The sequence below is a fragment of the Topomyia yanbarensis genome, chromosome 2 (genome assembly GCF_030247195.1).
Source record: "Topomyia yanbarensis strain Yona2022 chromosome 2, ASM3024719v1, whole genome shotgun sequence".
Lineage (NCBI taxonomy): Eukaryota > Metazoa > Arthropoda > Insecta > Diptera > Culicidae > Topomyia > Topomyia yanbarensis.
This window is the reverse complement of record NC_080671.1, coordinates 431,224,255-431,249,539: the sequence shown is the minus strand read 5'-3', so window position 1 is coordinate 431,249,539 and position 25,285 is coordinate 431,224,255. Positions and strand designations below refer to the sequence as shown.

At 41.1% G+C, this 25,285-nt stretch overlaps 2 protein-coding genes across 2 annotated transcripts in view; both read right to left on the bottom strand.

Annotated features, from left to right (window-relative positions):
- LOC131685422 (mucin-5AC) overlaps positions 1–25,285 on the bottom strand; it is a 232,477-nt gene that overhangs the window by 178,108 nt on the left and 29,084 nt on the right. The window contains exon 2 of the mRNA XM_058969121.1: positions 10,341–10,359. The gene's annotated coding sequence lies outside the window, so the exon portion shown is untranslated. The remainder of the gene's footprint in view (positions 1–10,340; positions 10,360–25,285) is intronic.
- Positions 3,689–8,838, bottom strand: LOC131680988 (uncharacterized). The gene is made up of 3 exons (XM_058961696.1): positions 8,329–8,838; positions 6,014–7,754; positions 3,689–5,802 (listed from the first exon to the last, which is right to left on the bottom strand). Exons 1-3 carry the CDS (start codon positions 8,836–8,838, stop codon positions 3,689–3,691), a joined length of 4,365 nt encoding a protein of 1,454 aa, XP_058817679.1.

Sequence of the window (25,285 nt, the reverse complement as noted above, 5' to 3'; positions counted from 1 at the left end):
GCCGTTGATCGGTTGAACTGCTCCCGCCCGTACCAGACGCAGGCACACCACACCAGCAAAAGCAAGAGCAAGCAGATTCATTTCACTGCCACAAAACCAACAACAAAACACATCAACGTCACTAACGGCGCGGCGGCAAAGCAAAGCAGCAGGCGTGCTCTTCCTCTCTCACGCGAGAGAACCCCATCGCGTCGCAGTTGTATCACAAACACATCCGCGCACACTGGTTTAGTGAGAGGCAGAGCCATTTTTGCGCACCCTCTCCAGTTGTGGGATCTGTTTGCTGATGTGAACTCAACAACACCAGCATGTGTATGCGAGAAAGGAACACGCGTGACATGCTGCTGGATCATCTGATCGGGTCGCGGTGGGATGGGACAGACGGATGAGGGGATAAAAGCAAAACAGCAACAACACACCGCCTGGCTGGCTGTATGTTCACGCCAAAGCTCTCAGCATCAGACACGTTGGGTTGGGAAATTTTCGAGAGAAAGAAAGAAGAACATGTGCGACGTGTGGATGTGGTGGAAGAGTGCGCGGGAGCAGATGAGAGAGAATCATAAACAAAAATAGCTTGTAGTTGGACTATGGAGTTTGGTGTTCTTAATTTGGCCAAAAATACAAATAGATGATCATATTTGAATGAATATTTTAAATGCAGCAGAAAATCTCTTTGAAAAAATTGAAACAATTTTAATAACAACCAACAATAGTTGTAGGGGAACTGTGACTAAGACGGACACTGTGGGTAAGATGGACAAATTGTGTTTCTCACAAAATGACAAAAAAGACAGTTGCATGGTACTGATACTATATGATTTTTAGAAGATTTGAAATGATTCTGAAAGATACTGTTATTATCTAATATGCGAATTATCAGATATTTAAACAAAACAGTTTTTTCCTCGAGAGCACGCCATGGGATATATTTTGACACCAGAAAATAACGATTTAAACCTGAAAGCTGTTGATCGAAAAATATTTTTAGGTTAACATGATGTGCTGGGTATTTAGCACTTGACTGAACGGAAATTTGAATGAATCGTTCATGGAACATTTTTAATATTTGGTATCATTTTCGGTATGACGGACACAGTACAGATGGACATATTTCTTACGGGGTGCGAGACGTTATGCATAAATACGTTTGTCATAATGGACGATAGGCATTATTTGCAAAAATGTAAAAGTAATCGCATCACAAGGCTTTCTTTATTGTAGAGATTTCAACCTTGCGCTCGTTTTTTCTGCGTTAGATAAAAACTGCGCTAAAAATACCATGCACGTTTTCCATCCAATACAAATGTAGAATTCTCTTCTATTTTTACCGTCGATGATTTCGATACTTTCTTTATTTATGTGAACAGTTTTGGTTCAAGCCCATTTCAAGCCTATATCCAAATATCGAAAAATTAAGCAAGCCAATGAGCAAACATTAAGTTTTGGAATCTATGGAAACTTGCAGTATTATGGATAACATCAGCATTATGCTCGGATGTTTCGTTTATGACGATACCTTCTTTTTTCGGTGACTCGTTACAGTATACCAAAAAAACTCCTTCGCATCAGACAGTTTTCGTAGTTCCAAAGGACTTGAAGGACTTGAAGGACTCAACAATATAATTATTGAATCGAATAATAGACAATCAATATAGAAGCTGCAATATTCGTATATTCGTTTGATGAGAAATAAAATGCATAATTCTTTCTTTCATGAGCTGTTCTTCAAGGTATATATTTTCTGTCTGAACAATTGCATCATTTCATGCATGTAAGAGCTAATCTAAGATAGCGTGCGTTTTTCAGAATACAAATGAGATTAATTATAAACGAGAGTGTTGAACCTATTTTAGTCATTTACAATTTATCGGTTGTACGTACATAAATTAAGGCAAATTGAGTTTCCGCATGCCAACTACTTGGTCTGCTTCTTTAATTTGAGTTAATTTTTCTGCTAGTATACACAGAAAAATAAAATGGTAATCGAGTTTGATCAGCTTCCAGAGTAATTATACAACATCAAAAGAAATACATACCCGCTCCTACCACCCGGGGCCATCACCACCAAAAAATAAGATCCTTTGGGTGATATATAATAATTTATGCCTAAAGACCATTATGCCTAACGTACGTATGCCAAACGTCTTTATGCCCAACGTATTTATTTCTAATGGGGTACACCCTTTCTTGTGCGAATACAAAGCAGAACGCCGTCATACCCTGCATACCCTGGGGCTATTTTTTTAGTTGCGCCAGGCCGCCGATTTCAGGTAAAAATTATCGGCGCGTTGACCATTTTTTATTATCGCTAGATTGTGATGTACCGGCAGAATTGATGAAATACGATCTCAAACCATGGTTTGCGTGCAATGCACCAAATGATGAGTCGAATTTGCTATTTAACCTTAAGATGGCCGCCCTAGGCACAGTTCCTCTAAACATGTCGAATGCATATTTGAAGACAGCGCACAGTGGAAGAAATCCGACCAAAAAGGTAATTAATTGGAAGCCGCCGAAAAAGTATGACAATATATATACCAAAAGTTGCGGATTTTTTTAGGAAATAAGATGCAATCAAATTTGTTCATCGCACGCAACTGTGGCTGGAGATATGGGGCTTTGAATATCTGGAACATTTTCGGTTTTCATCATATCTGAGGCATAATGAAGAAGCCGCTGAAAAAGTACCAAGAATTATACTCTTAAAGTTGCTGCAGCGCTTCTCGTTGAGATTTTGAGGGGAAAAATCTATGGTAGCTACCTCATGCAGAAGGAAGGCATACTAGTTGGTCCCAGTTTCCTGTGCTGATGAACCGATATCGAGTCCAGATGGTGGAGTCACCTCTCTGGCATTAGTGATAGGCGCTCAGCGCGGACAGAGACCAATGGGGTCATTAGGGTTATGCTGTTGTATTCCATTCCGATGAAGCTGACTTTAAAGATACGTAGTCGAATTTTATTCCTCATTGACACACTTTACGAAAAAAAAATATATACAGAGGAATCGAGATTGTGGTTGTGGGTTTCTCCAACTCTCAATAGCAAAACACGCGATTTTATGTTGTGATGCTTCAAGCTACAAATATATTTGGATAACATTTTGGTTTATGGCTAAAGAAATTGTTTACTTACAAATTTGGTGAAAACCCGGAACGATAGGTTGGGTCGTTTCAGACAACCAAATTCGCGGTGAAGTTCAATCCCTATTAGTACAAATTTGGCGGTTAGGTTAAGTTCAAACATATTCTTAGTTTATGGTGTATTATAAGCTGTACTCACAGTAGAGTAGAATCCAATATTTTACCAATAATTCACGTTACAAATTCTTAAGAATTGGCATTTAAGTTTAAGTATAGAATTAGGTAGATCTAGATAGCAATAAGTATAGATTAAGTTTCGTATGTAGGTAATATTAATTTAGTTTTAAATTACTCACTCTCAATAAAGCACTTATTTATAATTATTAGGGAATATTTAAATTATAGAAATGGGATATTTATATGATAAGGTAAGGCACTTGTACCGATAATATTAGAATTGTTGAGATTAAGCACTGTGAACTAGCAACGTAACTGTCCGAGCAAACGTTTAATTTTGCTGTATCATCACCATTTGACGTTTTGGTCTTTCGCTCAGCCATGACAGTGAAGGTCTCGCTAACGGGGCACTCGATCCTTGCCGCGTCGTCTCAACAGGGAGTATCGTCGCAACATTCCCCCACCCGTGAACCTTGGTCATCATCCGACGTAACTGGTGGATTATCGTTAGGTTCACTGCTCTTCGCGACGTCCAAAACCGCCAATTGGACAACTGATCGTCTTAACACACCTGTTGTAGTCTGAACCAAGGCTTGACGAACTTTCCCATCTCGCCCGTTTATCACTTTCACGATGCGTCCTCGGATCCACTGGTTCCTTGCCACTCCACCAACTGCCAATACTAAGTCGCCAACCTGTATGTCTTTAGGATTTTCGAACCACTTGCATCTGCGAGTGATCACCGAGAGATACTCTTTGATCCATCTTTTCCAGAACTCGTTGCTGATGTGCTGGGCTAGTTTCCAGCTGCTTCTGAGTGTAGCAGCAGTACTCACGTACTCGGTCGGGATGACCTTGACACCAGTAGAGCTTCCCAGGAGAAAGTGATTGGGCGTCAGGGCCTCTTGGTCTGCCGACTCGAGCGGAATGTATGTGAGAGGTCGACAGTTCACCATCGCTTCTGCTTCACAGACGATTGTCTCTAATGTTTCATCGTCTGGTTTACGGGGTGCGTCCAAGATCGATCCTATTGCCTGTTTAACTGAACGAACGAGACGTTCCCAAGCCCCTCCCATGTGAGGAGTTGCAGGTGGAATAAATGTCCAGCGGGTGTGGGCACTCGTGAACGTTGAGGCTAGCGCACTGTTTCTTGCTGCTATTTCATTTTGCAGCTCTCTACTAGCTCCTTGGAAGCACGTGGCGTTATCCGTGTGAAATTCCGAGGGTGGCCCACGACGAGCAACAAAGCGTCGCACTGCCATTATACACGACTCGGTAGACAAGCTGTGTACCACCTCCATGTGTACGGCTCTCACGGTGAGACAAGTAAACAGAGCAATCCATCTCTTCGCTTGGCTTCTACCTACCCGCACGAAAACCGGGCCGAAATAGTCCAATCCGACAAAGGTGAACGGTCTAACGAATGGCGTCACTCGAAATGAAGGAAGTGGGGCTATAGCTGGTATTCTTGGGGTTGCTTTCGCTATCCGGCACCAGCTACAGTTTTGGATTACCTTGAAAATTAGTACTCGTAGTCTGGCAATTTCAAAACGTTGACGCATTTCGTTAACAACCGTTTCGCGGTTACCGTGGCGGAAGCGACGATGGTACCAATCTGTAATTAGGAACGTGGTCGGGTGATTCTTCGGGAGAATAGCCGGATACTTTGCTTCAAACGGTGTAAATGCGGCTGCACTGCCTCGACTGCGCATTCTGAGTATCCCTCGTTTATCGATGAACGGCCAGGTTTTGTAAATAGGGCTGGACCTGGCTACGATCGCATGCTCTGCTTCTGGTTCGCCTTGGGTAGGTTTGAGCAGGCTGATTTCTTCAGGATACGTTTCTGCCTGTGCAAGTTTCCAAAGTAATTCTTCTGCCGTTTTAAGCTCGTCATGTTGAAGAATATCAAGTTGCATCTGCAATCCATGTTTTCTACGACGCAAGTTGTTTATGAAGCGTAATACGAATGCAATTGTGTGAAGCATTCGGGTCCACTGACTGAAGCGAGTGACATCGATCAACGGTGTGGAGTTACTATGAAGGTGCACATGGCGCAATTCCTCTTGCGTTGTCGATTCACGTTTTGTTTCGGGCCAACTGTATTCCGGTTCACGCAGGAAGCTTTGACTTTTAAACCAAGCGCTATCTGAATGCAGATTTGGACCACTGTTCCACTTGGTGGCTTCATCGGCCGCGTTGAGTTTTGATGGGAGCCATCTCCATTCATTTTGGTCGGTTAACGACAATATTTCACTTACTCGAAATGCCACAAACTTGTTGTATCGACGGTGATCTGATTTAATCCATGCCAAAACGGTAGCTGAATCGGTCCACAAGAACCTTTGCTGGATTTCGTAAGTGTGATGACTCTGAATTGCTTCCAAATAGCGAACTCCTAAAACTGCCGCCTTCAATTCAAGTCTGGGGACAGTCAGTGTCTTTAGAGGTGCCACTTTGGATTTAGCACCGATCAGCGACACTTCTATTGCGTTTTCGGTGTGCAGGCGAAAATAGGCAACGCACGAGTATGCTGCCTCGCTGGCATCTACAAATACATGAATCTGCAGATTACGAAAATCTTGCGGGAACGGAGACCCGAAGTAGCAACGAGGTATGCGTATACTGTCTAGTTGTGGGAAGAGAACTATCCACCGTTTCCAGCGCTGATAGATGTCATTGTTTATTTGATCATCCCAGTCGGAGCCTGATGCCCATATATCTTGCATCAGGATTTTACCATGTATGAGAAAAAAAACAGATGAATCCCAGCGGGTCGAACAAGCTCATGAGTACCTTGAGCACCTCCCGCTTAGTGGGCATGTGATTCTCCGCTAAGATTGGTAGAAGATCGCTACGGATCGCGAAAGCGTAGGTAAAAGCGTCATCTTTCGGTATCCATCGCATCCCGAGGATTGATTCTGTAGCCTCGCTTCTATCCAGTAGAAGATATTTTGATCCTTCGGCTGGAGCTTCTCCGATCCCGCGCAAGACGTCTATTGAATTGGAGCGAAAATTTCTCAGCTCGAAACCGCCTCTGGCATGCACTCTTTTAACGTCATTGACGACTTCAATTGCCTCCTGGATGGACTCGAAACTATTCAAGTAGTCGCCCACATAGTGTTTTTTCTCTATAGCGGCTGAGGCACGAGGATATTGACCAACAAACTCTGCTGCGTTGATGTTTTTCACATATTGGGCTGACGCAGGAGAACACGTCGACCCAAATGTTGCTACATCCATTATGTAGACTTGCGGGTGCTCGATCAGAGTGTCGCGCCAGAGAAACCGCTGTAATTGGCGATCTTGTTCCCGTATTTTTATTTGGTGGAACATCTCCTTGATGTCCCCACACACTGCAATCGGATACTGACGGAATTGACTCAGAACAGTGGGCAGAGGAGTTAGCAAATCGGGCCCTTTAAGTAGTTGTGAGTTGAATGACACTCCATCGGTTTTTGCTGCAGCATCCCATATCAATCTAATTTTACCAGGCTTTCTGGGGTTAGTGACGACACTCAGTGGTAAGTACCACACTCGATTTGAGTCTGCAGTCAAAAGTTCTTCCTCGCTAGCCTTATGAGCGTACCCCTTTTCCTCATAATCTGCTATCAGCTTCCTTACAGTTTGCTTTAACTCTGGATCCTTTTGTAACTTCCTTTCCAGGGACTGTAAACGGCGGACGGCCATGGGGTAGCTATTTGGGAAGTGGGGATTATCTGTCTTCCACAAGAGGCCAGTCTCAAATCCGGATGCTGTTCGACGTGTAGTTTCCTCTAGTAGCCGTCTAGCTCGCTGATCTTCCTCCGATTCCAAGATTTGACCAGGATTATCGACTCCCATACTTTCCATGGTAAAGTAGTCTCGCAGTTGCTCGTTCAACATCCGGTCATAATCTGTGACAGCAGAGACATGGAAATTCACAAATGCATTTGTTTCGCTCGGTACACATCCAAAGATACCCCACCCGAGTCTACATTTGGCTGCAATAGGATCTCCAGGCTGACCTTGTCGCAATTTTAGTGGAACACCAAGACGCAGATTGTCTAGACCGATGAGAAGTTTTGGCTGTACAAATTCGTAATCATCAAGCGGCAATCCTCGCAAATGAGGAAACATCTTTGCTAATTCCCGGTACCGTAATGTCTGGGACGGTAGAACCAGGTTGTTGACTGTGCGGGCATTAACCAGCTTGTATTTAGTCGAGTTTGATGTTCCTGAAATTTTCAGCTGCACTTTCTGTGAGTGAGACTCTTCACGTGTAACGTTTCCTGTCCATTTTAGCGTCAGCGGTTCTAGTGTTCCGGTTGCGCCCAGTTGGTCCGCGACGCTTTTCTCCAATAGGGTAAGTGAGGATCCTTCGTCAATGAAAGCGAATATAGTCTTGGCTTGTTCTTTTCCGTGTAGGACAACGGGTAGCATGCGGAAAACAGGAAACATATTCTGCTGTAGAGTTGGTAAGGTTGAAGACACATTCACTGGGTAAAAATTTGTGGACGACTGATGAAGGAGGGAATTATGCTTGAGACGACAGTTCTCTATGTTGCAGCCTTGCCATGACTTACATTACCATTTCCCGTGGCTGTTCAAGCAGGTACGACACAAACCCTTCTGCTGTACCAATTGCCAACGTTCGTCGATAGACTTCGCATTAAATGTTGCACATTCAGCCACTCGATGCCCTTCCTGATCGCATACAGGACATAGACGAGCCGATTTGCGATTCATAGCGAATGAATTTGCCAAGGAAGGAGATGACGGCAGTGTCGAGTGATTCTGAATATGTCCTCTAGTTATCCGCCTTTCGTTTTTGTTATTTATACTGATGCCTGGCAGATTAAATGATACTTCGCTTGCGGCTGTAACCAGTCGTGACATGAAGCTACCAAACGTTCGCAATGTGGGTATGGCATCGCGATTCTTATAGACAGCCCAGTCCATTTTAAGAGAACCCGGTAGTTTTTTAACCAATTCCTGCATCAAAGCTGGGTTAGAAAGGTGACTTTCTTGTTGAGCAGCGATAAGGTGGTCCACTAAATTTTGTACAGCTAGCCCGAATTCGTAAAAAAAAAACTTTCTCATCCGCTAGTTTCAGCTCTCGTAGTCGCTGTTCCTCTTCCAATAGCGCTTTTCTCTCGGCTATTTGTCGCTGTTTCTCTGCGATTTCACGGTTCCTCAAAGCATCCTGTTCCTTCGCAGCCTGTTCCTTCATTAGCTGCTCTTCCTCCAAAATTCTCATTTCGGCTTCCAGTAGAGCTGCACGAGCGCTAGAAGTAACGCTTCCAGGTGGAGGTGCTGGAGTTTTCTTACTTCTTTTCGATCCTACGCTTTTGGATGCCGTTCTTGCAGGTTTCCCATCTGCTTTGGAAGGTTTCAGGAACTGAGGAACCGCTGGTTTAGTCGATTGTCCCATCGTACACTCCTGGCACGTATACGGATGTTCCTTTATCGAGTCATTTACACCGGCACATCCAAAGTGCTCCCAGGTGTGACACTGATCGCATGCGACCATACGGGCTTCCGCCGAGTCTGGTCTGTCGCATCGGCGACAGTTGTAACCGCTGGTGTCGTGAAGTCCTTCCATATTCCGACACACGCACAAATTTCTTGAAGAATTGTGGTTGTGGGTTTCTCCAACTCTCAGTAGCAAAACACGCGATTTTATGTTGTGATGCTTCAAGCTACAAATATATTTGGATAACATTTTGGTTTATGGCTAAAGAAATTGTTTACTTACAAATTTGGTGAAAACCCGGAACGATAGGTTGGGTCGTTTCAGACAACCAAATTCGCGGTGAAGTTCAATCCCTATTAGTACAAATTTGGCGGTTAGGTTAAGTTCAAACATATTCTTAGTTTATGGTGTATTATAAGCTATACTCACAGTAGAGTAGAATCCAATATTTTACCAATAATTCACGTTACAAATTCTTAAGAATTGGCATTTAAGTTTAAGTATAGAATTAGGTAGATCTAGATAGCAATAAGTATAGATTAAGTTTCGTATGTAGGTAATATTAATTTAGTTTTAAATTACTCACTCTCAATAAAGCACTTATTTATAATTATTAGGGAATATTTAAATTATAGAAATGGGATATTTATATGATAAGGTAAGGCACTTGTACCGATAATATTAGAATTGTTGAGATTAAGCACTGTGAACTAGCAACGTAACTGTCCGAGCAAACGTTCAATTTTGCTGTATCATCACCATTTGACGTTTTGGTCTTTCGCTCAGCCTTGACAGTGAAGGTCTCGCTAACGGGGCACTCGATTCTTGCCGCGTCGTCTCAACAGGGAGTATCATCGCAACAGAGATAAAATGTCGTTTGGTTCGATTTTGAATAGTTTTGGACAGTCTCAGTTCTACGGAGACCCTTTCATCCGTTCCCATATTTTCTGGAAACATGCGGGAATTGGTGAGTTTTTCTTCATTTTTCTTTAGAGGACGCTAGAAAGTTGACAAATTTCTTGGGTCCGTTAGGATGCAGGTTACATATAATTATTTTCATTCCATAGATCCGCTAACAAAGCTTCACGTGAAGGAAATTAAGATCTTTTCGAGGGTGAGGTAAATAGTTTTCTGAACCATATAATTATAGATTACTATTCTATTGGCATGATCTTAGACAAGAACTTTGTTTTACATACTTTTTGTGGATCCATTATGGTTTTGGCAGCATAAAGCATTATCTCAAGCCCGACCTTCGATGTCTGCAAGATCTTGCTATAAGATAACGAATCGATACTCGCGAGCAAGCCCATAAAGGATTGGTTGCACTATGCTATATTTTCATGCGGGACATCACACTTGACTAGGAGTTTGCTCAGTAACACAAATTGTGTCTCCGTTATTTAGAACTAGCGTCAATCCGGTGCTAGCTTAGTCCTGTCACTAAGTTAGTGTCGGATTCTGAAGAGATGAAGTCGAAACGGGAATTCCATAACTAATTAAGGATTGGATGGCGATGGCGAAGAATTCAATTAATAGTGATTGGTTTAGTTTAGTGCAACAGAAAAAAAATATCATCAAAGTATGGGGTGTCCCAAAAAATGTGGAACACGTTATATGATTAAACTTACCTTCATAAGATGATCAATTCTGAAAAGAAAGAAATACAAATTAGCTGTGAAAATATTCAAAATAAATCATGATTTTTAGGCATATAGCTGCATTTAAGCTATTGGAGCTACTAATTGTGGATTTCATTTCTCGCCGCGCCTTACACGGGCTTATTCCTAAGCGCTCAACAAATACCCATCTAGTAAGCTATACTTTATTTATCACCCAGGAGATGAAGAAAGGGCATCAAACGGACGCTATGTATACCAATCTGTCTGCTGCATTTGCTAAAATTAATCACGACATTGCTATAGCGAAACATGCTTATGTTTCGCTATAGCAATGTCGTGATTAATTTTAGCAAATGCAGCAGACAGATTGGTATACATAGCGTCCGTTTGATGCCCTTTCTTGGTTTCCACGGACTGGTCACACGTGCAACTGGTAGGTCGCAAAATGTCAGTGAAAATGGGAGACACCATCTCTGAAACATTCACCTCTCCCTCAGGCGTATCCCAAGGAAGTTACTTTGGGCCTCTCTTATTCCTAGTCTACATCAATGACGGTAATCTTTCCTTGAAGTGTTTGAAGCTTTCCTACGCGGATGACTTCAAGCATATCCAAGCCCCAATGATTTTACCTTTATACCAATCTTATTTCCAATAATCAAGTCGTACATAAAAACAATAGCCATACAATAATTAACAAAAAAGATTCAAAATGGTCAAATGTTGTTAACAGCTCAATTAAAAAGTCTAGAAACCCGTACACGCACTGTTTGTCGAGAAAAGGTTGAAATCGAAAGCTGAAGCGACCTGGTTGAACATCCTTTGTAGACCAGTGATGGCTCCATGCGCACGATAATTAGTGCGTCGGAATGGGTAATCGGAAAATTATGCTGTTGCGTGATGTTCGAGGTGCGACGTTTATGTTGATTTGTTCCAAAATAGCATGAATCTTACAGAGTGTCAGTGATGAACAGGAATCAGAATATATTGGCTTAAATGGCACGTTCCCCGTAAGTAGTCGGGGATTTGTGCCTTGCCGTGTGTTTTCATCATTTCCTGAGCGGAAGGAAAGGGGAAGGAGGTGTGGGGAAGTAGAATTGGAAAGGCGGGAAAAATAACAGCTCAAAAACAAAAACAAACAGCAGGTAAGTTAATCTCACAAGTATGTCAACTCGTCTGCGAGTAAGACTAAAGCTATTTACCACATTGGATAAGAAACTTTAGTATGTCTCTGAGTTTCAGTCGTCCAAACATGGTGTCGTCTATGTAAGGACGACCGAGAACTCGAAATCGCAATCGCGCTACCGCTGGACAGTTGCATATTAGATGATATGAGGTTCCGCAGTCGGATTCACAAAGATCACATGAAAAAGACTCAGTGCGCTGAATAATTGCCATGTGATAATTGAGTTTGCAGTGGCTGGTTAAAGCCATGTAGGAGATTTTTCGAAATCACTGGGCACGGTTGTTCTAGAAACGCCAAACAAAGGGCGACACGTTTGTAGATTTCTCCAATAATTGCGGTGCTCGGACGAAGCCCAGGACCGAATTTTTCCCTTATCCAACTTGTCGAAATCGGCAGAGCGGGCTCAGGACCAACGAAATCAATCGCTGAACCTGGCCTAGCCAACTCGTCAGCCCATTCATTTCCAGCAATACCGGAATGTCCTGGAAACCAGACAAAGTAGATAGTGTTATTCTTCAATTTGGGTTCGGCACGCGATCACTAGCTTGGACCGCTCTTTGTTTGAGCTAAGGGACTTGATTGCAGCCTGACTATCGGAGCAGATAACTCCGCCGGATAAACTCAGTTGAAGGGCCGATTGTACTTCGCACATAATCGCTAAGAGTTCTGCTTGGAATACAGTACAGTATCTACCTAACCGCTAGCGTGTGAGATTGTTCCAATCTTATTTCACGACAGTAGACACCAGCACGTCCCCCATCACCCTCCCGGTTGTTATTCGCTTCTTCGTGAAAAGAACCATTGAAGTTTTGCTTGGGTTAGCTAATAATTTAACTAGTCGACACCACTGTTCAACAGCTCCAAATGCCTGTTGCATTAAGTCAAAGATTGTTCCGATGCAAAATCCAGTAATTAGCAGTCCCACAAAGATAGGAAATCCCATAGAAAACGGGACAACAATGCGATCATGGGTAGTAATCGTCAGCAAACCCGTAGGTTGGAAATCCAAGCTCATTGAGTTTCTTCAACAAGCCGTCGGCCGACTACCGCAAGTACTCAACTTTTGTCGCAGTGACGAGCAAAGTATGCGGTTACTAAGCATTGCGTTTATCCAACCCGAGATACATGCAGGTACCGCGCGTCGCTTCCAGAATAGACTAGAAGGACACATTGTCAAAAGCAATCTCAATATCTAGGAATACACCCAAGCTAGATTGCTTTAGCGAGAAGGCTTTCTCAATATTGTAAACAACATCGTGAAGCAGAGTGATTGTGGATTTCCCACTCTGATATGCATGTTGCATTTTGTGCAGTGGATATTCAACTAAACTAACGTTCCTGATGTGATGATCGTTTATCCGTTCCGAAGCTTTCAGAAGAAAATAACTTAAGCTGATAGGCCTAAAACTCGTAGCTACTTCATAGCTTGGGCGCCCCCCTTTGGGAATAAATTAAACAGTTATTTTTCGCCATGCTTTCGGGATATACCCGGTAGCAAGATTGGATAGCAAAATCTTTTTCAAGACATGTTTCAGAATATCACATCCCTTTTGCAGTAGCACGGGAAGCATTCCATCTTTTCCGGGTGATTTGTATGGAGCAAAGCTGTCAACTGCCCACTTGACCGATTCAGTGGAAACCAATGTGCGTGCTAACGCCCACGAGTCCGAATCACCAGAATGAGATCTGTGCGTCGAGGAGACAATTAAGAACATCTTTTTCGCCCGTCACATAAACACCATCTCCGGTTTTTAAGGAGTTCATCTGAAAATCATTCGATTTGGAGAGAATTTTATTTAACCTGCTAGCCTCGTTCAGAATAGAGACATTAGTGCGTAGGCTTTGCCATCCAGCCCGCTCTGCAGATCTAAGACATTTCTTATATGAACTGCGATCTGATCTGAAAGCCCTGAAATCATCTCGCTGACGCCGGTTCCAAGCTCTTCTCATATCCTTCTTCATTCTTTGAAGCTCAGCCCTCCACCACGGGGTTCCCCTAGTCGTTTTAACAGTACGAAGTAGACAAGCTTCTTCGTATGATGCTACTATAAATGAGTTTGTCGTATCCACAACGTCATCTAAGTCATCTAGTTGATTAATTGTTGGAAAATATCCATGAAATTTAGATGCAAAGTTTTCCAAAAAGAGGTCCCAGTTTGCAGATTTAGGATTACGATATGTTACATTGAAGGTGACAGTTGCATGGTACTGAGGGATTCCATGAGAAACCGGCCGATCACAAAATATGACCATCGTCGATTCGAATGAATTTCATTGTTTTGATACAAGAGCAATTTTTGAAAGGGCGTAGACATTCCTACGTGCATTAACCCATTATTGCCCAACCTACTATATATAGTAGGTGCTAAGAAGAACTCCTATTACTTAAGGAATAACGCAGAACAGGCATTATCAATGAGTTCGTATTGTTCATATACTCTTACAGAATACGTTTAGAGAAGTTAGAGTGGTTAAACCGGTGTTTATGTTTTGTTTTTATTCAATTTTCCCTTAAGGGGTTACACATTTTTGTCATGATGAAAAAAATGGAATTTTTGTAAATTAGATATTCTGTAGTTTACATACGCTGAGGAAAATTTTCTCAACATTTTATTAAGATCGGAATACTAAAACTTGAGTTACAGCGATTCATAGACCGCTACCCATTGACCACTTGTAGGCGGTGCGTAGTGTTTGATACGCTAGACCGTTGACTCGCTGCAGCGACAGTAAAACTCGATTATCTCGGAATTGTATTTTGTTGAAAAGTTCATTCGCGGCGACCACGATATCTCAGGAATTAAATAACCGATCAATCTGAAATTTTCACTGGTTGTTCCTTATTATATCAGCTACTCTTACTAGCAAATTAATTTCACTGGAATGACCACATCATTTTTTCCAATCGGAAAACTCAATTTGTGCTGCGTGTGAAAAATAAGTCCGGCAATAATAGGTTAATTTCATTTTTTTTGTTTGAATACTGCATTTTATACAACAAAACTTTCTGAGAACGAGTTGCAGGGAATGAATATTTCTGTGCGAAAAAATATACACTGAAATAAATGAAAACCCATTTTTCTAATTTTTTATATTTCGTCAATAAAAACATAAAGAGAAAAGGAACATTTTGCATGCGATTGTATGATGGAGAACTTTTCGGTAAAAAAGTTAATCTAACAATAACTTTATACATGTTTTTAAATTCCATACTAATTACATACAAAACTGTAATTTTATTACAGAATATAATTCTAAGTATCGTATAAAATCCAAATGCCTTTAACAAAAATCTTCCAAAATGCGATAGTTTTCGATATATTTGGAATTTTGTTCCAACATAAACAGTTAATTCGTGTGATTATGAGCTTTTTAAAAGTTATTCGTGTTTATCGTTTTAAAAATCCAATGTTTATCGTTTTAAAGACGTAAAAAAAACTTTTCAGTGTATTTGGATCATGGAGAAGCTTTCAATAAAAAAGTTTTCCTAACAACAACTTTTGACATATTTTAAAAATTCATACTATTTGCAGTCAAAAATATATAATTTTATTTTTGAATATGATTCTAAACACCATTTGAATCCAATTTTAAAATTTAATTTTAAAAATCCCCGACTACATACGGGGAACGTGCCATTTAAGCCAATATATTCTGATTCCTGAAACACCATTTTAAATCAGAATGCTAATAGGTGGGCCATTGTACACAAATCATCATTTGAAGGTCGAACTGAAAAAGAAAGCCATAGTAAACATTAAAGGAGCGCAAAACTGAGACTCAGCCAAGGGCGACAGAATACTACGCTACGGCTCTGATTATATATGCTAATATATGTTGTAAGTAGTGTAAGTAGGGGTTTGTCCACTACTCGGGTTCTTGTTTGCCCGGCGTACCGTTCTTTTCAGGGCGGCCTAGGTGCCTCTACCGGAATTTCGGATTTTCGTATGTAAACAAAACAAAAAAAAAGGAAAAACAAATAAACTAAATTTTACCGTGTGTATTTACTCCGATCTCCTCTATTCTGCACACTTCGATGATGCTGCTGGTGGCGGATCTGACGGACGGTTGCTTCCGACTGGCCGGGACTACAACGGCCGCGTTCTCCTGTGGTCGTTGGCTGCTCCGGCAGCGGTCCTTAACAATTAACCAGGGAGGTGAGCTTTGCTCCTTTGTCGGAACCTCCCTAGTGACCGTGGTGACGAATCACTGGATTCTTTGCTCCCCGCAAAGAATCCCGGAAGACACAGCCGCTGTCCACCCTGCTTCGCCCTCCTTGGCTATTAGCTGGGAAGGAGAGCAAGACTCGTTCGGCTTATCTTTCCCAGCGAGAGCGGTTTGGAGCGTATGGAACCTTTACGGTTAGCCGGGGAAGCGAAAGCTCCTTGGTAATTAGCTTCCCCCGACTGCGATCCAGCACCACACTTTCGACTGTGCCCGAACCACGAGCCGGCACTTTTCGACAGGTATTTTATCTGTCGCACGCGCGCACTGAATTGTTTTTCTAGTGGCGGAAAACTGTCTCACAAAAACTTATTACGGACGTCTGTTATTCGCCGTGGTTCGTCACATTCTAATTAAATTCGATGGCCGCCTCCCTCACGACCAAAACAAAACACGAAACCGCACTACCGCTGGAAGCTGTCAGTCGGCAGCATAATCCATACACCTCTTTTTGTAGCAATCGGAGAATTGAAGCCTATCTAACCCTATGTTACTTATACACAAAGGTTAAACAAAATTTTCTACACCTATCTGTACGCACATAACCGTTCACAAACGCGAAAATGAACAAAAATTTACAACTTTAATGTGAACGGTACCAAACAGCGGTGATCATAATTTTATGTAAACAAATACACTCTACGGAGTGTATAGTCACAAATAGGTATATTTCCACCCAGTGCTAAATTGTTACCCTGACGGGTTACAATGTCAATCGATGCCAATCTTTATTGATAGGTGGGCAAACATTACGAGCATCGAGATCTACCGCTGAAGTATTAGACTTTTTGATACGTTAAATACGGACAAAATAAGGGAAAAATTCATAATTATCTATTTTGATTTTTGTTGGTTCATACTATCATCAGATTTTTTGTGTTTCCCAATCTTAATGCTATCTACGAAAATATTGCACCACAAGTCTTTTAGAACGACGCAGAATAACCAGCCAAACAAACTTTAGAAAATTCAGCATCGCATTCTACATGATGGTATCGCGAACTTAGAGAAGACTCGGAGCAGCGAACGCCACAGTTCCGAGTGAGACTGATATTTATCGCTAGATAGATTTAATATCGTTGAAAAATAATTCGATATTGGTTAGGATTTTTGGTCTGGCAAGCAATCTGAGGTTACGGCAAAAAGGTCAGATTTATATCACAACCGGGATTATACCAGAAAGAGTGCCTTCGCAAACGTCGACTACCACTTTTAGACAAGACTGTGGTTCTCCGGTGCTTGGCCTGATTTGACGTCGTGCCGTTATGCAAAATCAGTGCTCTAATTGTATAGAGTCATCAAAATAAATTTTGTGCCCAAAGACTGCAATAAGCCAAACTGTCCGGAACTTCAGTAAATCGAAAGATACTGAGCTACTACGAAGCATTTGCTAGAAATCCGATGTTGCTGAAATGAAATGAAAATGTAATGAACGTAGAAGAAGTTACAGATATTACTGTGTATAAGCTTATGACGACCGTTTAACACTTACATATCACAAACTGCCACAAGTTGACCCAATATAAATATAGCGAAAACCAAAGAAGAATCGGTATTGGGAGTCAAAGAACTCTCCGTCGGCGTAAGCTAGCTTCGCCGCCAAGGACTAGACTGAGTAGACCGCGACGAGACACCACCAGTCGCGGGTCTTTGGAACACCAGCAAACCGGACGCCCTGCTCTGCCGGAATCCCCGAACTGACCTCGGTACAAGGCTGGTGGGCTCGGTTTTGGGGGAACTTCACTCGCTGAGGAACTCTCCGTCGTAGTAGGTTAGGTCCATCGTCGGGCCCTAGACCGAGTAGCTCGCGAACAAGTCGGGAGCTCATCGAGAAAGTGGTGCTGAATGGTGCAAGGGTTTGAAGGGCTCAGTAAATTAGACAGTGTGAAGTTTGTCGCCCAGATTGTCCTTGTAGGGGAGGAGCATTCTGCATAATTGTTGATTTTTTCTATATAATGCGACTAAATATGCATGAATTTCCATATCTTCCCTCTTCCAAATTTGACCACCAGTATCCGACACTTTCTTCCACTATCCGACCGCAAATCTTCTATACATATTCAAGACCTAGTAATTGCCTAGTAAAGCTTGCCTTAATCTATCTTTGGTATATCAGCCCCTGAGTGCCCACTATGTATATAGTGGTTCGTCAGGTTGCATCAGTGAACGCTGAGTGAAGAAATCCGTCCATGTCCGGAGTGGTTGCATTGCAATGACCATTTATGAGGAATGTTCTATGCGACAGCTCAAAAAAACCAGTCATGTGGCCTTATCGCATCCGATGTTGCTAGTTTCAAGCATACTTTTGTCCATAGCCAAACAGACGCGACACTGTAACTAAACTACTTTTCGATTTGACTTGATTAGTTCCCATCAATTCATTATGAATCGTTTGAAAATTGACAAATGGTTATGTTATATTATGTTATATGTGTTTGATTTCAATAGTCTGTGCACTAGCTAACTTTGTATGTGCATAAAATGGAACATGCACTTGTGCTGGTACTAAATACAAACTATCAGAAAGCGAGCCTCTGTTGCTTATTTAGTTAGTTGAAAGCGAAGAGTGAAGCGTGAATAATTATGGTCATTACTGCTTCATATATGTATGCTACATACTACATATCTGTTACAGCTCTATTCTAGTGAAGAACCACTTTGTTTGCGTTCAGCACCACCAGCCCGACCGCCCTCCCTCCCGGTGTATTGGTAGTACAAGGGCGTTGTATGCTCGGCTCACGGTTTAGCTGTTCCATAAATAATGTAACATTCAGCGAACTTGCCCATTTCATATTCAATTTCACATAAGATTATATCTGTAAGCATGGCATAAGAAAATCATCAACTCATCCGACGCGCTGATGCAAAGTTGTTCACTCTTTGTTGTTGGTGGGTGGTTGGTTGGTTGGTTGTTCGGTTGCTGGATGCGAAAAGTAAACCGTAGCGTGTGAAGGGGGATAGTCTGCATTGACGCGCACCGGCGGGGAAGCTGCTCTCAGCTGAGTGAGTTGGAACCTGATTCGGTGGAGGCGAAAAAGACGAGGGAGCTCGAATGTGTGCTCCACTTGTGTGGTGCTAGAATGAGACGAATACCAGCAACACGTAGCGACACGGATCAGCTGTATTGGTATTGTGTTGGTTGTACATTTTCCGGTCACTCCGGTAATAAATAGCGGTGCTCAAGCGCACCCCGGAGGCCCACTATTCCGACGATACGGTGTTTTGATTGCTGGGAAGCGAAAAGTGTGAAACATGGAGCATCGTTTGAAAATATGCTTCAATTTTCGCACTTATAAGAGCCGACGCTAACATTGGTGGAACAGGTTCGAAATGCAATTTTCAAACAACATAATAATTTTTTGAATTAAATTATTCATTCTTTTTACTATATGTCTGTATTATGCAAAGCAAATATGAAGGATAAATAGCTCAAATGATAAAAAGCGCTTCTGATGTGACGGAATAAAAGCAAACTTCAAAACAGCGGGGATTTAGTTTTTCGAATTTATCTCATTAGTAGTAAGCACAGAAGAAAGGAAAGAGCACGTAACTTTCTATGATGACGCGTAGAAATTCTTTTTCGCAGCAGGAAAATATTTTGTGATTGTACAATACTCGAGGAGAACGGTTGGCCTTTCTTTCTTACTTCTGACCATTACAGACCACGAGTGTGAATCCGCCTTGACGCTTGTGTTTGATTTGGAGTTATTGGACAATTTTTGCGGTTTTGCAGTTGCCACTATGGGACTACACTCTCAAATCCATTGCATATTATATCGGGCGTTCCTCACGGAAGTCATCTTGGACCTCTTCTTTTTGTACTCTTCGTGAACGACCTCTGAAGTGAATTGTCGTCGTCGAAAGTCCTGTATGCAGATGATTTGAAAATGTATCATGTTATAACAACTACGGTGGAATGCTACGCATTTCAAAAGAACCTCGAAAGGGTTATGGATTGGATTGACAGAAACGGCATGAGTGTGAATATTCAGAAATGCACTATAATCACTTTCGCACGAGTACGATCGCCCATTGTTTTCGAATACTTTGTGTGTTCTGCTCCTGTAGAACAAGTCGCATCCGTCAAGGATCTAGGTATCTCGCTTGATCGTAAACTACGGTTTACAGCAAATGTTTCTTCCGTCATAGCTAAATCCTACGCTGTATTTGGACTCATCAAGCTGATTTTAATGATGTTTGCTGTCTAAAATCTCTATACATCGCACTGGTACGCAATATTCTGGAATATGGAGTTACCATTTGGGCCCCGTATCACATCGTCCACATTAATCGTCTCGAACGGGTACAGAAGAATTTCATCAGATTTTCTGTTCGTCGGCTACACTGGCAAAATCGGTTACTGCTTCCTCCGTACGAAGATCGCTGCGCTCTCATCAATCTCCCAACGCTGCGAAATAGGCGAATTTTTCTGCAATGATTCTTTATTGTTGACTTGCTTACAGACATCATATATTCCTCTGCACTTTTAGTAAAGCTTGATTTCAACGTTCCGGAAAGATCTTTCCTGAGAAATGATTTTCCGGCGCTCAACACATCGCACGCTTCACGACCAGAATAATCTACTGGATGTTTGCTGCCAGCTCCTCAACAACGTTTATCGTCTCTTTGATTTTAGTATAAGAAAAGAATCTTTCAAATTAAAAATAGTTAGATTTAATCTGTGCGATGTAATATTTTTAATCGAAAACAATATACTTAATATTATTTCTTGAACATGATAGTGAAACGTTTCAACGTAGAACGGCTAGGTAGGAATCTGTCATTGATATGTACAAAGCCATGTCTGTGGAATGGTAGGCCGCATTCATACCACGTAATCTCTATCGGGGTATCTAGGAATATGTTCGTCCCTGTATCCTTCGTAATTTATTCCACTTTTCTGAATTGCGACATGATACTTTTAATGGCTATATCCCAAGTACGAAGCGCATGATCATATAGTCGCAGCTCTATTTTTCCATCATCCATTAACACGAAGTTTTTGAATTTGATTCTAACGCTATCACGATCAACGACGTGGTATAGGTTGTTATGCAAAATGATGTTATTTGCTTGGTGCAGCCTTTGAATATTATCATTATTGAATGCTTGGCATGATGAAATTGGATAGAGGTGACTTTCGTAAGGCTGAGCTCTGAAAAAATTTGACAAATGTTCCACCTGGCGAATACCCGGTCTGATGCAAAAAGACCTAAAATCAAAGGCCACTTTAATTGATATCATTTTAAATAAACTTAGTGCTTCCAGTATCAACAATTAAATTAATTGTTGATACTGGAAGCACTAAGTTTATTTTAAATTAATTGAATTAATACCAACATGTCAACTAGGAAAATGGCTATTCATATTCTATTCAACGAATTGTAGATCTTGATATTGATCTCTAACAGAAAATTTCTTTCGATTTTCGCCGTAATACAAAACCGGTTGCAAACGCAAGCATTCACACATACCTACCCCCACGAGCTCGCAGTCATAAAAACATCATAAACTGGTATGTGTCTGATGAAATTTCTCTATCAGACCAAATGCATATACTCTTCGAAAATAAAGCAGGAGAAACACTAACAGAAGTTTACAGAAATCCGAAAAACGCAAACTGGGATCCATTCTGCTCTCAACTGTTGAGCCCAAAAGCATGTTTTGAAGCAGAAATCCAAACCGAAGAAGAATTGGCGATCTCCTCAAATATTGTAACATCTAAACTTACGGATGCTTGTAATAAAAGCTGTCCAGCTAAAACGCGTACATCCAATAAGGACGCACCATGGTGGAACAAAACACGATAAAAGTTTCTAGGAAACTGTTCAACCGGGTTAAACTGATTGGATAGTAGGATGAGTAATTACACTAGTTTACAAATTTTGGGTTAATTGCATGATGTTAAGAAAAAAGGTGTTTTCCAAGTCGATTTTGGGTCGCTGAGCACGAAAATCATATCCATTTTCTTTTTCAAAGAACCGTTTTTGTGATTTTTTGAAAAAGGTTGCAGTTTTTGCCGCATATCTCAGGAACAAATCTTACGATTAACACAAACGACTCACTATTCGAGAGGTATTGATGTGCCCATTCCAAAAATGTATAACATGTTAGGATAAAATATCAACAATTTAGGGTTAAGAGCAACCAAAGTCAAAAAAAGTAGTGTTTGGTAAAATTACTAATTTTTGGTTGATTTTTAATAAAAAAAATAAATCTGCAAAAAAAAATGTTTAAATCCTATGTGACAGACAAACTTCTCACGTGAATTTTCAGCCTAAGATCACGAAAATCCGGTGATGTTATTAGGCACCGAGTGAAAATTGCTCTGTTTTTCACATATCTCTTTTGGTCTTCAATAAGATTACACTAGTTTACAAGTAAAATGAAGTGAAAAAGTGTTTCTAGATTAATTTTGGGTCGCTGAATACGAAAATAATACTCTATTTCTCTTTCAAAGAAGTTCGAGTTAAAAAACACGTTTTTCTTTTGCTTCCGCTTTTTTGTTTTTGCTCTAATTTTTAAAACAGAAAAATAATTTTTCATATTTTCAGAATCTAATGTGACAGATTTTAACAAATTTAAGATAGTCGCAAAGCTAAGAAGAAAGGTGTTTCCTCAGTTAATTTTGGATCGCTGAATACGAAAACCAAGTCCATTTTTCTTTTTCAAAGAAGCATTTTCAAGATTTCTTTGAAAAAGGTGTTTTTGGGCATTATTTTAGTTTTTTGTCAATGTCTTGTTCAAATAGGATCCGATCGAAACAGTTCGAAAGGTATTGATGTGCCCTTGCCGAAAATGTATAATATGCGTAGATCAAATCTCGACAAACATATGAATACGGCTTAAAAGTCAACTGTCAAAATTCTCTTTGAAATGAAATTTCAGACAAACTGTTACCCGCCAATCACAGATGTTTATAGTAAACAAAAGAAAAAAGTGTTCTGCTGCATTAACTGCTATGAACTGCGTTTAGCCAGTAACGGTTTGTCCAAAATTTCCTTTCAAAGAGAATTTTGACAGTTGGCTTTTAAGCCGTAATCGTATGTTTGTCGAGAAATGTACATTTATTATGATTACAATTGACCAAAGTAAAAAAAGTCTAATGTACGACCTTTTTTTAAAAAATGCATATTTCTAGTAAATTTTTTATAATAAATCAAGGACAAAAGAAAATTCTTTTAGAATCTAATGAGATAAATCATCTTTTTGCATAAATTTTAATCCAATAGTCACAAAAGTCGGATGAAAAATGTAGGTGGTATGAAGCACTGAGTGAACTGAGTTTCGGCTAAAATAATCTTCTATACTTGATAGTTATTGTTTGTGTTGGATACTGTCTTCACGAGCTTGCATCCATCCATCCTGCGGCATTTGAATGGTTTAGAATACTTCATTGTACAAGTAAATGCTATATTTAAAATGTGGAAATATCGTTGGAAAAGTTTTGTTTTGTCTGTGGTGAGTACATATTTCACGAATTAGAGGAATTTTAGCCTTCTGCTTCAACAGGCTTCACAGCAGATTCTCAGTTCACAGAATATTACGTGGCTAGTGCTACGATCCCACTGAGACTCCTTCCCGATAGGGACTCGAATATTTGACGATTGGCTTATGAGACCAGTGCTACACTCTCTAAACCGCCGCACCAGGGCAGGGTCCGCTAAAATCATAAAATTTCCATTTCGCTCAATGTGCCATATCATCAACATTTTCCATCCGATGTTAGTGATATTAGGCTTAAAATTAACGTAAACATATTATTTGTCATCTTAGATTCTAAAAGGCCCGAAAAAAAATTGTTTTTCGGTAAACAAATCATTTAAAAGTGAGTAACTTTTAAAAATGGTCAAAAATGCACTTTTTTTAAACTTTGGTCGCTTGCAGCACTAAAATTTTACATATGATCGACACATATTATATGTTTTTGGAAAGGGCATCTTGACACCTGCATATTGACTAAATTAATTGAATGATTTTGACAAGAAATATTAACTAAAAACTACAAAAAGTGCTCAAAAACTAGTTTTTTGAGAAAATGTAAGTAGGGGTTTGCCCACTACTCGGGTTCTTGTTTGCCCGGCGAACCCTTCTTTTCAGGGCGGCCTAGGTGCTTCTACAGAATTTCGGATTTTCGTCACAACAAAAAAAGGTAAACCAAACAAATAAATTAACAAATTTACCGACTTTTATTTCCTCCTAATACTCTCCACTGCTGCTGTTGCCGTTGAGCTGCTACTGCTGGGCGGAAAGGTGGGCGGTCTCGTCCGACCGGCCGGGACAGCAACGGCCGAGTTCTCCTTGATTACGTTGGCTGCTCCGGCAGCGGTCCTTGTCTTTTAGCTAGGGAGGTGAGCTTGGCTCCTTTGTTGGAACCTCCCTAGCGACGGTGGTGATGAATCACCGGATTCTTTGCTCGCCGCAAAGAATCCCGGAAGACACCGCAGTGTTCTTCCCAGGGGGAGCCTTTGTCCACCCTGCTTCACCCTCCTTGGCTATTAGCTGGGAAGGAGAGCAAAGCTCGTTCGGCTTATCCTTCCCAGCGAGGGCGGATTGGTGCGTCTGGATCCTTTGCGGTTAGCCGGGGAAGCGAAAATTCCTTGATGATTAGCTTCCCCCGACGGCGATCCAGCACCACAAAATAAACAAGCGCACAAACCACGGGCCGGCACTTTACGACGGATAACTTTCCGTCACACACGCGCACTTCGCACTACGGCTATTGTGGCTGGAAACTGTCCCGAACTGGTGTAACGGGGACGTCTGAATTTCACCGTGGTCTGTCACTTTCTAAAAAAACTCGATCGCCGCCTTCCTCATTCGACCCAAAACAAACACCAAAACCAGCACCAAAAAAACGTACCGCCGCATAGCTGTCATCACCTATGCGCAGCATAGCCAGTACCCTTATTTCAGCAGCAGGAGAGCGGTGGCCTATCTAAGCCCTATGTTATTTATACATAAATATGAAACAAAATTTTCTACACCTATCTGATTACACAAAACCGTTCACAAACGCGAAACTATATAAAAATTTACAAACTAAATGTGAACGGTATCGAACAGCGGTGAGCATAACTTTAACGTAAACAATACACTCTACGGAGTGTATACGCAAAAAAAAGGGTATATTTCCACCCAGTGCTAAATTGTTACCCTGACGGGTTACAATCTCGCCCACACCGGGTGGAAAAAAATTGGCAACAATTTTTTTTCTAACCTAACACCTAACACCGATACAATAATAATGAACGAAATGAATAAATAAATAAATAAACAAAGAAAAACTAACTACACCTAATTATTTCTTCCGCAATTTATCAAAATTCATCAAAAAATTAATCGACCGGTTGTCCTCATTGGTGAAAAGTTTGCCTGTGTTTGGCCTGATAATACTGACAGCATACGCGAAGCGAGAGGCTATCAGCCATCGTCATTATTCGGTTATGGGTTGAACCCTAAATCCAATCCGAAAACAAGATCGGTAACAACTCGATATTCCTAAAATTCTGCAAGTGACATTGACAATTTTCAATGTTCCAACTTG